The sequence below is a fragment of the Melanostigma gelatinosum genome, assembly GCF_949748355.1.
Source record: "Melanostigma gelatinosum genome assembly, chromosome: 18".
Lineage (NCBI taxonomy): Eukaryota > Metazoa > Chordata > Actinopteri > Perciformes > Zoarcidae > Melanostigma > Melanostigma gelatinosum.
The window spans coordinates 4266097-4281542 of record NC_136651.1 but is presented as its reverse complement, the minus strand read 5'-3'; the positions used below and the strand labels follow the sequence as shown (position 1 = coordinate 4281542).

At 43.1% G+C, this 15446-nt stretch overlaps 1 protein-coding gene across 1 annotated transcript in view; it reads left to right on the top strand.

Moving 5' to 3' along the window:
- Positions 1–12964, top strand: part of dab2ipb (DAB2 interacting protein b) — a gene marked incomplete at its 5' end in the record, with an annotated part of 74420 nt that extends 61456 nt beyond the window's left edge. The window contains 6 exons of the mRNA XM_079289362.1: positions 1546–2074; positions 2156–2500; positions 4335–4472; positions 7717–7919; positions 8001–8088; positions 9577–12964. Of these exons, the coding sequence (XP_079145488.1) occupies positions 1546–2074; positions 2156–2500; positions 4335–4472; positions 7717–7919; positions 8001–8088; positions 9577–9744 (1471 nt within the window). The 3' untranslated portion in view covers positions 9745–12964. The remainder of the gene's footprint in view (positions 1–1545; positions 2075–2155; positions 2501–4334; positions 4473–7716; positions 7920–8000; positions 8089–9576) is intronic.
- Positions 12965–15446: the final 2482 nt, after the last annotated feature.

Below are 15446 nucleotides of genomic sequence, written 5' to 3'. Positions count from 1 at the left end.
GAGATAGTCAAGATCTCGGAATCGGAAGATTCCAAGATCATCATCAGACCCCTTTAATACACATCTAGGACCACATTGAAACTTTTCTGGGGCTGTCAAAGATTGAGCTCTCTATTTTCTATTTATCTATATTGGAAAGTAAGGTGAGTAGCACAGAAAAGGCAACTGACAGCTGTTTTATATTGGTGCTGCAGCTGCTGGCATGGATATCAAGCCATAATTGTGCAAACCCTAAATATAGGAGGATTAATATATTTAAACTCTGTGGTTCTGCTCCTCCTCTGGACATATATATATATATATATATATATATATATATATATATAAAGCCTCGTTTAAGTCTTTGAAGTGCAATAGATATAAATGACTCCTTGTACAAACAGAAAGCAGTCCTTATTTATACCAAAGCACTCCGCAGTGCTTCTATTCCTGAGCAAACAAATAAAAAAAGGGCAGCTATTCTCCAGACGTTAATAAACTTGCAACCTTTGGAACAGGCTCACCAGTCTTTAGAAGGTCCGTCACCAATAAATCCCAGTGCCTCGTGAAAACATGGCCCCCCACAATAGATTGTGTTCTCCAACTACCCGTTCGTCTGAGTGTTATTGTTTGGCAGCTGAGGCCGTGACACGGTGAGAATACACACTCTGACTGCACCTTATCGCGCTTATCTCCTGTCCCTCTCACTCCCTGGCACAACAATGGCAAGGTGACACTCACAGAGATTAAGATGAAGGCCCAGGGACCCACGGGAGGAGAGATATTTCAGCAATAGCCAGACACAAACACCAGCAAACACAACAACAGAGCAGATGAGATCATACAGAGCAGGAGAGTCAGACAGCTGGTATCATTATGGTAATTAGGGTGCAAGGATCAATAGAACTGATGAAGTGATGTCCCTATATGACCTGATGTTAAAGCCTGCCCTCGACTTCATCACGGTAACTGTTTGCTGACGTATTAACTGATGTGGTTCTGTGGTGGCCCCTCGTCAGCAAACTGTGCGACCGTAACAGCATTTGAACGAGCTCACGGTTCTCACCGAATTGCTTCTCATCCACCAACCGGTGACACGAAAAGTAGGAGAAAGAAAAGGAGACGGTGCCAAGAATGAGAGAGAGGGGAGAAATTGAGCAGAATTTTTTTTAAAAAGGCGAAGTTGGGACGGAAGGGTAATGGAACAAAGGGAGAAGGACACAGAAAGAGGGAGGAGATGAGCGTGATGTGAATGTTGGAGATTATTGGAAGATAAAGCACGCCTGTCAAGGTAATCGTCTTCTGGCAATAAAGCCTCCATCTGCCGGCTGAAGGGAGGGAAGAAGGGGAAGGTAAGGAGGAGGGACAAAGCAAACGAGTGCAGAAGCCACACATCTTCAAAAACCGGCCAGATGACCAATCCACTTGCTGCTGTTACAATAACTTAGCCTTTGAGCTAAATGCTAAACTTACAGAGAAAACTACAGAAAAAATGTTTTGTGGGTCCACATTTCAAGGTTATCAATTGTGACTGATTTACCGTATTTTTTGTTCCGTCTCTTTCAGGTTAGTTGACTTCACCAGGTTGCCCTCCCCTACCCCGGAAAATAAGGACCTATTCTTTGTGACAAGGAGCTCAGGGATCCAGCCTTCCCCAGCACGCAGTTCAAGTTACTCTGAGACCAATGAACCTGACCTGGGCATGGCCAATGGCAGCAAGAGTCTGTCCATGGTGGACCTCCAGGACCCCCGCAGTCTGGAAGGTGGCCCGGGTCCAAGCTCCTCAGACACCCTGGGTGAAGGCCCAATCCTTGGGGGAGGGTGGTCAGCCAGAGTCCCACAGGGCAACATCCCTGGAGGTCCTACTCTGAGGAGGCCAGGCCAGACCCCTCCGACCCTGACCACAGACAGCACCCCAGGCCGACCCGCCCAGCTACTAGCCCCCCTGTCCTTCCAAAACCCAGTCTACCAGATGGCGGCCTGCCTGCCCGTGTCCCCTCGCGGAATGACCGACTCGGGCTCGGAGTGCCACAGTTCTGTCAGTTCCCATAGCAACAACGAGGATGGACCAGCAGGAGGGAAGCACGCCTTCTTGAACCACGGAGGAGGAGGAGGAGGAGGAGGCGGAGGAGGTGGAGGAGGAGGCGGCGGAGGAGGCGGAGGAGGAGGAGGAGGAGGAGGAGGAGGAGGTGGCGGGAGCAGCGGGGACGAGTACACCAGGCGTTCGGGGGAGTTCAACCGCCGACAGCTGTCCCTCACAGAAACACAGCACCAGCCCACCGTCCCCAGACAGAACAGTGCCGGCCCCCAGCGGAGGATAGACCAACCGCCGCCTCAGAGCGTTACCCGGGGCCGCACTCCCCCAAATCTGCTCAACAGCGGACCCTACCCCCGACCCTCCTCTGGCAACATGATGACGTCGTCGCCCGACTGGCCTGGCAGCGGCGCGCGGTTACGACAGCAGTCCTCTTCCTCCAAAGGGGACAGTCCTGAGACCAAGCAGAGGGCTCAGCACAAACAGGTACGGACTCACTCTGTAGTGTACACATATTCAACCCACAGTACAATAAGCGAGGATGATATTCATTAGGCCATTGTACAAAACGCCCATATGTTGAGAAAGGGCTGTGTGGGTGGCCTCAGCACTGACACCCGGCACATTGTGCCCGAATGAACTACAGTCGCTGTGCGTGTAATAACAGTAATTTGCATACAGGCAGCAGATCACTTCACCACTGTTTTACTGGTCAGGTTTAATGGGCTGAGGAGGAGGGTGGTGGAGGCACAATTAGCATCCTATTAACGAGCGATGTCTGTGCTCACACAAACATCAGACCTCACGGGTGAAAGCAGACACAGTACACTGCTCGGTGCGCGTGTCGTCACAGTGGGAGCTTTCCATTTCCTTCAATGCCTTCGCTGGTAAGTCTGTTCAACATTGGCAGGTGAGGACTATAGGCTGTGATTAAAAACACCGGTGAATGGTTGCCCTTGGTAACTGGCTGAAGGGGAGGATATCTGCATATTAACCACAATGCTTTGCTCTCCTCTCTGTGGAATATTACAGGAATGCTTTTAGATCGACTGGCTGACTGATAGAAGCAAAGCTTCATTTAATTAGCTTGTCAGGGGGAATCGGCACACACATTTATTTTCAGCGGTTGAAGCAGCAAACCTCCAGGACCTTAAAGCCACGATGTGTAGATTCATCTTTAAAATGATTCTTTTGGATGGTAATGTCGGTCAACATTGCCATGAGATTTTAAACATGAATGGTCCTCCACAACATGCATCCAAACAGTTTTTGTGATCCAGTGACTTCTTCCCCATCAGCACCATCAGCAGGTCAAAGTCTTTACTTCAGTGACATGTGTCGACATGCACTACATGGATTGGGTAACGTTCATGGTTTCCAGATGATGAATCCTGCTGACTCTGGTGATCCCCTGACTTTGCCTCTTGTGCCACCGTGAGGTTGAAATCAGTGGTTTTGTTTCGACAGCTGATGAATGGATTGCCATGAAATCTTGGACAGACATTTGTGTTCCTGGTGGTGAAATTTCAATTTGTAAATTTGATTCATGACCAAAGAAAGCAAAAATGACATTCCCATCAGTGTATTACATATAACGATAATTAGCTAATGTTAGCATGCTACATGCTAAACTGGAGTATGCCAGAAGTCTGACATTTTTCAATCCTGCACAGTGGCTTTAAGTTGAATTTCCTTCACGTGTTACATATGCAGAATATAAAATAATTTATCCTGATGAAATCTTGATTTAAAATGCATGTAGAGTTAGATCTTCATTCAATCTGTCTGGGTTGAATGAAGCCAACAACGTAGTCGAGTTCTGATACATCTCATCCGTCGGCTGACACAAAGATTTTTTCATTTGACTTTTTCTATTTTTAAACATTCATGTTCTGATATTTCAGCGATTTCCAAAAGCCCTCAATGCTATAAAAAATATAAAAGCATCCTACATTCCCTCTCATGTACTGTAACAGCCCACGGCCTCCCTCTCTACTCATCTGTCCATCAGATAACTGGCAGATAGAAACACACACTCACACACACATGGTGCTAGTGCGACACTGTAGGTGTACACACTCGCACGTGTTTAAATCAGTGCTTTGAGGTGTGTGCTCTGCTGTGTGTGTGTGTGTGAGCTTGAAGACACGGGTGTGTATCCATTCCACCTGCTGCTTTCAGTCCAGATGATTTGGTGCATTTCAAGCTTATTTCTGTTGTTTCTGTGCTGTTATTGCAACCTGCCCCCCTTCCCCTCCCTGCCACTTGCACTCGGCTCATGTGTGTGTGTGTGTGTGTGTGTGTGTGTTGTGTTCACTAGGCCCCCTCCCCAGTGAACCCCAGTGCGCTGGACCGCACAGCAGCCTGGCTATTGAATATGAATGTGCAGTATTTAGACCATGAGGGGATGGAGCCCGAGTCACTGAGAAACAGAGAGGATCTGACTCAGGTGGAGAAGGTAACCTGCCTCTTCATCCAACCTCTGACCTTTACCAACACCTCCTTTCACAATCCACCTCAACCTTCAGCCCTGATACTCCCACTTAACTATCCTTCCTCTCTCTACCCATCACTAGTTCCCGCATACACCTCCCTCCGTCAAACACCCCTCCTACACTTAATTGTCTGCTGGATTTATTCCCACTCTTCCTTTCCTCTAAGCCCGAGGTCCCTGAGACATACCCAAATTAAAGTCATAATATCCACATTTATAACATAAATTGAGGTAAATAGGATATAGTGTGCATCCGTCTGGCTCTGCATGTGACCCCATAATGCCTCAATCTCCCCCATTTTCCTGAAATTGGCTTTCCCGTGATGCTCAGGCTATTTTTTTCTAGGATGTGTATTTTTTTTTTCAACTGCAGCAAAGTCACAGCAACAGCAGTCATGGCAGAAAGTAGCTATTACAGTTCAAAAGAATTGCTGAATACATACAGTTGGCAAGAATACCAGCGTGGTTGTAAGCAGGATATCAGGACAAGGATCATTTTCACCAGTGGTTAATCTGCTGATTATTTTCTTGGTAACTATTGGTCGACAGAAAACTTGCGATAAATACCCATCGTTATTTATCATAAATCACGTGAAAAGCATCCAATCAGCATCCAATCAGTTTAGTGAGACCAGCTTTAACCTCTTTACTTCATATAAAAATGTCCCTGGGCCTTGAATAACAACTCTCAACCCTCACAACGTGCCCTCGTCTTTCGTACCATCTTTGGAATGAACCTAAAGACCAAAGCAGGCGTGTGTGTATGTGTGTGTATGCACATGCACGACATTCACGCAGACATGTTGGAGCTTGTGTGAGAGATGGAGACAGAGAGCGTTTCTTCTGCTGCTTCCTCTGCCTGTGTTCCTGCTTCTTTTCTCCTTTACAACCGTTCACCCTCGGCTTCGCTTCCATGCTTTGATTGGCTGCCACATGCTTTCCCCATATTTTTTTTTTTTTTCCATCGATAATGAATACAAACCTGTCATCCTAACATAGCTCGTACGTTATGGAAGCCAGCAGCCCAGGCGGGGAGAGCAACCAAAGAAGGCAATAACTTCAGTCTTAACAAAGAAGCCAGCAGCCGCCCTAAAATAGCCGAGCAGCAACAAGAGAAGGAATGGAAAACAGTACATCTCGCACAGCAGCTCAGACACAGGCTGCAGCTAATGGTCCATACCGTCGTACCAACACAGGCCATACGGTAGCCATTCGAAGCTTTCACCTCCATTTGCATACACCGTATATATGCAGTGATCTGTAGCAAACTAGGGCATTTGTCTTGCAGGAGGAGCAGAAAGCAAAATAGAGATTCCAATTGTTTGCTCATTTAGATGAACACAAGTGCAATAATATGTCACACTATTTGCATTTACTCGAATAAAAACAAGAAATCCGATTTGTTTTGTTCCAGTTGGATGCCACTGAATATATCAGAGCAAGTGTTTCATTGCATAGTGAATGTGAAACACAGGAAGGCAAACTTGTTGGGGCGTGCATTTTTTTTGTTTTAATCTTGATGTCTGACTCGGCATCCAGTCAAGGATTATTAATGTCATTCTTCATTATGTGAGATGATGTTTTTTCATTCTTTATTGCAAATGTTTACAAAGAGCAGGGTTCTGCGATTGGGGTTTTGAATTAGACTTGTATTTAAATGATCGACTGTGAATCTTTCACAATTTTTGAAGATGAACTATGAAAGTTGGAGGGCTGGCTTTGTCCTGCAGGCCGCCATCTGGCACAGGGAAAGACATATCCAGGGTTACAGAGCAGTATTGTGCGTTTGCGAGAGAGCAGTGCAGGACGAAGGCTGTTCCGAACACAGTCGATGTCCTTTAATCCTCAAGGGATCTAGTGACAAGAGAAGAGGCGTTATTAGAGATGGAGAGAGGAGCTGAGAAAAGGGTAGAAGAACCGATAATACATTTATTAGAGGTCAGCATTCCTCCTGGGAAGAGCGGGCTGATGGGGAAAATGTCCTCGTGGTGAGCAGGAGAGTGACAATGAAAGATGGATGAACCCAGCAGCGTCCTCGCTGTGTGTGATTGAGTCTGATAACTCGCGGTGCTCTGGTAGTTTGTCTTTCACAGGGTTCTCCATCAGTCACCACTGGACAATAAGCTGGACCCAGTTCAGATTTATCACACAGATAAACTGCTCATTTATTGTTGTTGTTGTTTTTTATTTCGGCTGTAATTCTAAGGTCTAAAATGTTACGTGTCAGTCAGGATGAAGCACAATGAGGAGACAAGATAATGATCTGTTTACACCTGTTAGTCATGATTCTGGCCATTCTCCAAAGCGCCATCATCAGGTCAAACTGATGCTACACTTTGTTTCCTGCAAAACGAACGGCATTACACTCACACCAAACTAAAATGTGCTGAACATTGTTAACATTGTCGTTGTGAGCATGCTGACGTTAGCATTTAGCACAAAGCAGCACTCTGCTTTAGCACAGCCACACAGAGCTGCTAGCACGGTTGCAGGCTCCTGTTCCTGTGTCTGCAGTGTCACTCAATGGTCTTGTAGTGACACGCTGACTGATCACAGCATCCCTCACTGCTAGAAGAATTATGTTTTTCGATCCTGAAGAGGTTCGATTACGACGTTAGCTTCCCCCGCCGCCTGAAGGAAACTCCTGCGAACGCCTCTCTTCGGTCCAGCGAGAGGTCAGGGAGAGATTCTCAGGGATTATTTCACAGATTAGAGTCCTAGAGTCTGACTTCACTGGTTCCATCCCTTCCTCCTCACCTCCTCTTTCATTCTAAACTTCCTCTCTTTTCTTTCTCCCTCTGTTTTTTGCCAGTTTAACCTTTTCTTTAACCAAGCCAGAGGTCTGACACGGGAAACGGCAGAATCTGACACTGTTTTCGATTCACGATTTGCAACGAAAGCGTTGCTCGTGTTGATGAAAGCTTCACCTTGTTAGTAGAAATGTTTGATTGGAAATTATGTTTCTTTAGGGCAGCTATACAGGTCTAGTATGAAAGTGCAATAATGAAAATGGCTTGTAAATGAACCGTGTGATTCCCTTCTATATTCTAGAGCGAGAGGAACAACAGGACCTAATCTCAGGCCTGATTGAGAGATTTCTTTTCTGTTCTTGTCAGGGACGGTAATGAAGAAGGGGACCCTGCTGATAGGCTTGATGATTATGATGTTCATGATGAGAATCTCCTCATCTCTCTGCTTCCCTGTTCAGTATCAGCAGGAGATCGCAATGCTGCAGGAGAAGCTGCGGTCGTCGGTGCAGAAGCTGGAAGAGTACGAGGGCCGTCTGAAGGGCCAGGACGATCAGGCCCAGAAGGTGCTGATGGAGTACCAGGCCAGGCTGGAGGAGTCGGAGGAGCGCCTGCGCAGACAGCAGGATGACAAGGACCTCCAGATGAAGGGCATCATCAGCAGGTAGGGGGAAGGAGAAGAAACCGTCACGTCAGCTTTCTGCTCTTGTTCTTCAGATTTTGATGGAAGTGGTCCTGTTTGCAGGTTGATGTCGGTGGAAGAGGAGCTTAAGAAGGATCACTCAGACATGCAGGCGGTGGTGGACTCTAAACAGAAGATCATTGACGCACAGGTCAGTTTGCTCTGTCACATTTACGGCACGTATCCCGCGCCCACTGTGCCTGTTGTACGGTTCTGTAGATGCTCTTTGTCTGCGCGCTTCAAATTTGTATTTGCTGTCACTTGCGTCCTGTGCTTGAGGAAACACCGGGTCAAAGAGATGTTTAATTCATGGCAGTCTCAGCTCTGGCATTGACGAGCTTGAATGGCTGAGCAGCATTTCCCAGCTCCCTCCCACTCGTTCTCTGATAAAACATACATTTACAAATGTCTTATCTCGTTTTCTGTTGACATGCAGCTCTTCTCTAATCCATGTGGTTCTTCTTCATATAAAACCGTGTTTAAAACCCGTCTCAGAAAAGAAAAGAGTTGTTTCTTTAGAGGCCTGCAGGGAATTCTGAATGTTGAGAATAATGATAAAGTAAGCAGAGAATGAGTGTGTCAGCAAAACTGTATTTGTTGTGGATACCATTTATTCTATAGCCTGGAGAAAGTGTACATTATATGCATACGAACACACAATTACGCCGTGTGCATCTGTGGAGATAAATGTCAAAGTGATTTTACAACAGAATGGGGGGGGGGGGGACACAGCTATGCTGCAACATGACATTTGCACAAACCCAGGCACCTACATGCATATAGGTGATTAATCTCCCTCATGTCTGAATTAATGAGGCTTTGCATCTGCAAACAAACACGCCACAGTCAGGCAATGCGTCGTCGCTTTCAGTAAACAGGAGAGAATGAAAGAAGCAGAAATCTCGTCGTGAAGACGGGGAGGGAGGTTTGCGTATTATATGTCGACATTTCTTCGTCTTCCAGCAGCATCGCGGTCTTTTCTTTGGTGTTGCTGTCCAAGGAACACATCCATAGCGTCACCTACTGTACTATAATATAGACTCAAATCATGGTTGTCTTTTCTTAGGCAGGACCTTTTTGGCATCTAACTTCATGTCAAATCATTCCCTTTTCCCTCTTGTCATCACACTGCTATGACACAGCGTTGATATCTGTAATATTTTCTCATTTTGCGGGTTCCTTAATAGGAAACTGATAAATTCGTACCGTTTAATCTGCTGATTTCCGACAGCAGGACTTGAAGCTGTGCGGTGCGATATGCTTCTTTTTACTTCTTGGTGACGTTTTTTTGAATGATGTCATTGTCAAGTAGCCTTACATGGACATTCGGGGGGTTGACAATGTTCATGAAAATGCTAAGTCCTCTCCTCAAGAACAGGTGAGGAATTCAGGTTGGAAAAAGCAATTTAAAACAAGTTTTTGCAGTTCAAATGTTTTTTGTAAATCCAACTTGTACAAGCAAGCCTCACTGAAAAACAGTAAGAGAGGTTTTAGGATAAGAATACAAATATGGTCTCGCATGATGAAGAGAAACAGATCACTGTGGCTCGTCTAAATATAGATTCTGCACTACGTTCCTCTGACTGTATTCGTGTGTGTGTGTGTGTGTGTGTGTGTGTGTGTGTGTGTGTGTGTGCAGGAGAAGCGCATAGCATCTTTGGATGCAGCCAACGCCCGTCTGATGAGCGCTCTGACCCAGCTGAAGGAGCGCTACAGCATGCAGACCCGCAACGGCATCTCACCCACCAACCCCACCAAACTGCAGATCACCGAAAACGGGGAGTTCAGAAACAGCAGCAATTGTTAGAGGGACCGGCTACTCTGCCCCCCCCCCCCCCCCCCCCCCCTGAGTGATTGAGTGCCTGCGTGTGTACAGTTATTCAGAGAGAGGACGTGCACGTGCATGCACGGCTGCATGCCTGTTTGAGAGGCCGCGAGGGTGCGTTTTTAAAAAGCGAACGTACTACTTTTGGAAGACATTTCAATCTTTTTGGACACCAGTGTGGGAGTGACTGCCAACAGGAAGAGGCGGGACAGACAGAACCCCCCCCCCCTAAGAGAGCAAGATCACCAGATGGCCTTCGTTACAAGGGAGCCGGCCAGAGGAGGCGGGGCAGAGCTTGTACATATGAGACTTAAAGCTGTCCATCAGTCATACTCTTTGCCCGTGTATGTATGCAGTCGCTGGGACAATTGAAGACCCCGCCCACGCCTGAGACAAACCACGATATAACCACACACAGTGACGACCGGCAGAACGGTCACTCGAGCAACCCTCCTCTCCTCCTCTCTCTCTATTCTTCTCCCTCTCGACGACCAAGCGGACCCACTTAAACAACAACGCGCATTGAGGATTACCACGCTAGTGGTCTTGAGAGGATTACTTTGCTTTATTTCAAAGTCATAGTTTATAAAGAACCAAATAGGAGCAAAGGAATATAGATATTTTTCCCCTCAAATTATCTTTATGTCCCTTTTGACTCCTTGGGTGTGTTCCCGATGAGCTCCCCCCCCCCCTCCATCCCTATGTAGTGCACTTTGTGAGACGCTATTGGTACATGAAACGCCTTAAGTAAGGAACACACCTCGACTTTATCCCACAGCTCCCATATTTCTGCAAAAAAAAAAAAAAACTGTGGATTTGTAAAGGATACGAACATAAACTTATACACATAAATGTATTATGAACACGAAAGTAAATGAATTCTACGTGATACTATATTAATGAAATTGTATATAGATGTATGCATTTCTTTTCTTCGATAGAGTATACACACACATATCTATATTTGATATTCTCAAATATAAAAGCAGCCCTTTATTTAGGAGTGAGATCTAGTTTTATTGTTCTTCTCTCGTGATGGAAGACTGCGGTGTGTAGCTTGCTTTAGAGCCCTGGAGGAGTCGATCGCACCGAGCAGTGATCAGCGCCTCGGTCACCCATTTCAAATCTCCGCCATGCTTAACCCTTTACATGCAGTCTGCACTACATTAGAGAGAAAATGTCTGTACGGTCTCGTTCTAACAGCTGCGGCACAGCGATCAGTTCTTCTTCTGCTGCTTATCATTGCTCCCGAAAGACACAGATCAGTCAAACCCAGATTTAATATTTTAGTTTGAGTCGTGTATGTGTGTGTGTGTGTGTTCTTCTCACTCTAGTAGCACAATAGTTATTGAGAGGCATGTGTTCAGACACGCTCACTCATCCTATACACTGGACTGGTGAGCCGTTGTAAAGATGGCCTCCTTCGTTACGACATTTTCTCTCTGAACTGCTTTGTTTGTCAGTGGTAATGAAGTATGCTGCATCCAAACTGTGACTCTATTAATCCTAGTGGCATCATCTCTCCTCTCTCTTTTTTTTTTTTACTCGCCTTCATCCCTCGTTCTTCCCGAATGTGAAGCTGCTGACTCACAGTTGGTCTTAACATGGGGTTTGGTCCGTCTGCGCTCCCCCTCGCATCGCTCTCATCCCATCTCAGCATCTGCATTTTGTATATTTTTGTCTTCATTTTTTTCTTACCTGTAACAGACTGTACACATCCAGTGTGAGGCTCTGCATGCTTCATCCTCGCTCTTCAGACACCATTTGTTTTCTTTCGTTTCCGATTCGAAGGTGATGATGACGATGATGAATGCTTTGCTGCAGACGCATACAGTAAATGTATGATAACCGAGTGCATCAAGAGGCTGGACGGCTTGGGAACGTGTAAATAAAATGCTCACACTATTTTTACCAAATGTTAACAGAGCTTTTTGTAAATGCATCTTGTGCTCAATCTCTGCTGTATCATTATGGATATTGTAAATACAGAATAGCTCAGTCAGTCATCTGTCCTCATTGGGTAGAACTAGACAATTAAATGAACCTTTCAGTGTTCTCCCGGTCAACGCTATTGTTTTTGGAGTGTAAAAAAACCTGATTAAGTAGGAGTTGGGAAGTTGTGGAGGAGGCCACACAATCCCGCGTGTCCCATCAGTCGAGCTCTTTGCACTTTTGCGTTCAGTGGTTGGTGTTCATAACTAGCTTCTTCTTTTCAGCACAGCACCTGTTTCAGGTGTTTAAAAATGTGGCAAAGTTCGAAACCGAAGAAAGGGACTTTTGGTTATTGCTCTTTCACAAATGGTTGTGTCGGATAAACAGAACTGTTTAACTTGTTCCTGCTTGAATAACCTCAGACCACAGACTGTATACGGTCTCTGCCTCAGACTGGAGAATCCTGTTGCAGAAAGAAAAGCGAGATGTAGGACTTTCCTCCTCATCATATCGGTCCTTAAACAATATTGTATAACTGCAAGGATTCAAGTGAGACAATGTAACTTTTGACAGGGAAGTAACATTCATTTCTTTAAAAAGAATAGCTTTTACCAAGCTATTGTTTGCTATTGTGAACTACTGTTGGGATAACAGTCGTTTTAACATTCAGCAATGGGCGGTTGTTCATCGCCTCACTTTTAAACTGCAGTCTACAATGATACAAGTTACCCGATGAGGCTGTCGCGTATGTGTACATCGAGGGCCGACAAGAGGAAGAGGCTCCCCCAGTTGGTTTATCCCATCCATGTTCCCGCCTCAGTTTTTTACAAGTCTGAAAACCATGAGCTCACTTTCCAAACAGTTGAGCCAGTCAGACAAAAGATCAATCAAAAATATAAAGCTATAAATAAAGTAAAAGATGTTGTATGTTTTCTATTATCTTGTAGAAAATACTTTTGTAAGTATGTTGAAAGTATAAAGTATTTGCTGGATTCTGCTTCCTTTGACGACAGTGACAAAACAATAATGTACAGAGGAATTTGTGTTGACAAAATGTGGCTGTGCAATTTATGTACATTTGCAACTAGACCTATTAAAGTTTTATTTAGCTATTTTAAAAACGTGTCTTCTCGTGTCTGTCTCTCGTCAGCTCGCTCGCATTGTTCTCCGTGACGTTTTGTTGTTATGAAATGTAAATGAAGCTTAATTTGAGTGCGTGCAAGATGAATCATATGTTCATTATATACTCAAGCAGGCCTAGATAGATGACGAGCAGCTAGAGACACCATATGCTCAGACTCCAGGTCCAAAGGCAGAGTGGAGGGTGTGATGGAGGGATGTGACAGACCGGTTTGAGCAGTGAGCCTGACCTACATACTGCTTGATTGTTATTCCCAACAGTGGGTAGAGGAGAAAGCCTGTAAATGTCTCTCTCACTTAGCTGTATTGAGCTGATTGTCATATAAAAATGTTCACACTTTGTTTTTAAATATAGCTCAAAGCCAGCAAAAATGCTTTATGAAAGTCGAATATTATTAAACAGTTTGATCAAATGGGAAAAGGTTTTCACCCAGGCGGCCCGGATTTGACTCCCGGTATGGGAATGAGATTTTAATGTTTCAGTCGAAAAAAGTCATAGTCTAGCATGTCGAAAAAAAGTCATAGCATAGCATGTCGAAAAAAAAGTCATAGTAGAGCATGTCGAAAAAAAAGTCATATTATAGCATGGCGAAAAAAAAGTCATAGTATAGCATGTCGAAAAAAAAGTCATAGTATAGCATGTCGAAAAAAAAGTCATAGTATAGCATGTCGTAAAAAAAGTCATAGTATAGCATGTCGAAAAAAGTCATAGTATAGCATGTCGAAAAAAAAGTCATAGTATAGCATGTCGTAAAAAAAGTCATAGTATAGCATGTCGTAAAAAAAGTCATAGTATAGCATGTCGAAAAAAGTCATAGTATAGCATGTCGTAAAAAGTCAGTGTGGCATGTCGAAAAAAGTCATAGTATAGCATGTCAAAAAAAAAGTCATAGTATAGCATGTCGAAAAAAAAGTCATAGTATAGCATGTCGAAAAAAAAGTCATAGTATAGCATGTCGAAAAAAAAGTCATATTATAGCATGTCGAAAAAAAAGTCATAGTATAGCATGTCGTAAAAAAAGTCATAGTATAGCATGTCGTAAAAAAAGTCATAGTATAGCATGTCGTAAAAAGTCAGTGTGGCATGTCGAAAAAAAAGTCATAGTATAGCATGTCAAAAAAAAAGTCATAGTATAGCATGTCGAAAAAAAAGTCATAGTATAGCATGTCAAAAAAAAGTCATAGTATAGCATGTCAAAAAAAAGTCATAGTATAGCATGTCGAAAAAAAAGTCATAGTATAGCATGTCGAAAAAAAAGTCATAGTATAGCATGTCAAAAAAAAGTCATAGTATAGCATGTCAAAAAAAAGTCATAGTATAGCATGTCAAAAAAAAGTCATAGTATAGCATGTCAAAAAAAAAGTCATAGTATAGCATGTCAAAAAAAAGTCATAGTATAGCATGTCAAAAAAAAGTCATAGTATAGCATGTCAAAAAAAGTCATAGTATAGCATGTCGAAAAAAAAGTCATAGTATAGCATGTCGAAAAAAAAGTCATAGTATAGCATGTCAAAAAAAGTCATAGTATAGCATCTCAAAAAAAGTCATAGTATAGCATGTCAAAAAAAATGTCATAGTATAGCATGTCGAAAAAAAGTCATAGTATAGCATGTCGAAAAAAAAGTCATAGTATAGCATGTCGAAAAAAAAGTCATATTATAGCATGTCGAAAAAAAAGTCATAGTATAGCATGTCAAAAAAAAGTCATAGTATAGCATGTCAAAAAAAATGTCATAGTATAGCATGTCGAAAAAAGTCATAGTATAGCATGTCGAAAAAAAAGTCATAGTATAGCATGTCGAAAAAAAAGTCATAGTATAGCATGTCAAAAAAAAGTCATAGTATAGCATGTCAAAAGAAATGTCATAGTATAGCATGTCAAAAAAAATGTCATAGTATAGCATGTCGAAAAAAAGTCATAGTATAGCATGTCGAAAAAAAGTCATAGTATAGCATGTCAAAAAAAAGTCATAGTATAGCATGTCAAAAAAAATGTCATAGTATAGCATGTCGAAAAAAAGTCATAGTATAGCATGTCGAAAAAAAGTCATAGTATAGCATGTCGAAAAAAAAGTCATAGTATAGCATGTCGAAAAAAAAAGTCATAGTATAGCATGTCAAAAAAGTCATATTATAGCATGACGAAAAAAATAGTCATAGTATAGCATGTCGAAAAAAAAGTCATATTATAGCATGTCGAAAAAAAAGTCATAGTATAGCATGTCAAAAAAAAGTCATAGTATAGCATGTCAAAAAAAAGTCATAGTATAGCATGTCAAAAAAGTCATAGTATAGCATGTCGAAAAAAAAGTCATAGTATAGCATGTCGAAAAAAAAGTCATAGTATAGCATGTCGAAAAAAAAGTCATAGTATAGCATGTCAAAAAAAGTCATAGTATAGCATCTCAAAAAAAGTCATAGTATAGCATGTCAAAAAAAATGTCATAGTATAGCATGTCGAAAAAATGTCATAGTATAGCATGTCGAAAAAAAAGTCATAGTATAGCATGTCGAAAAAAAAGTCATATTATAGCATGTCGAAAAAAAAGTCATATTATAGCATGTCGAAAAAAAAGTCATAGTATAGCATGTCAAAAAAAAGTCATAGTAT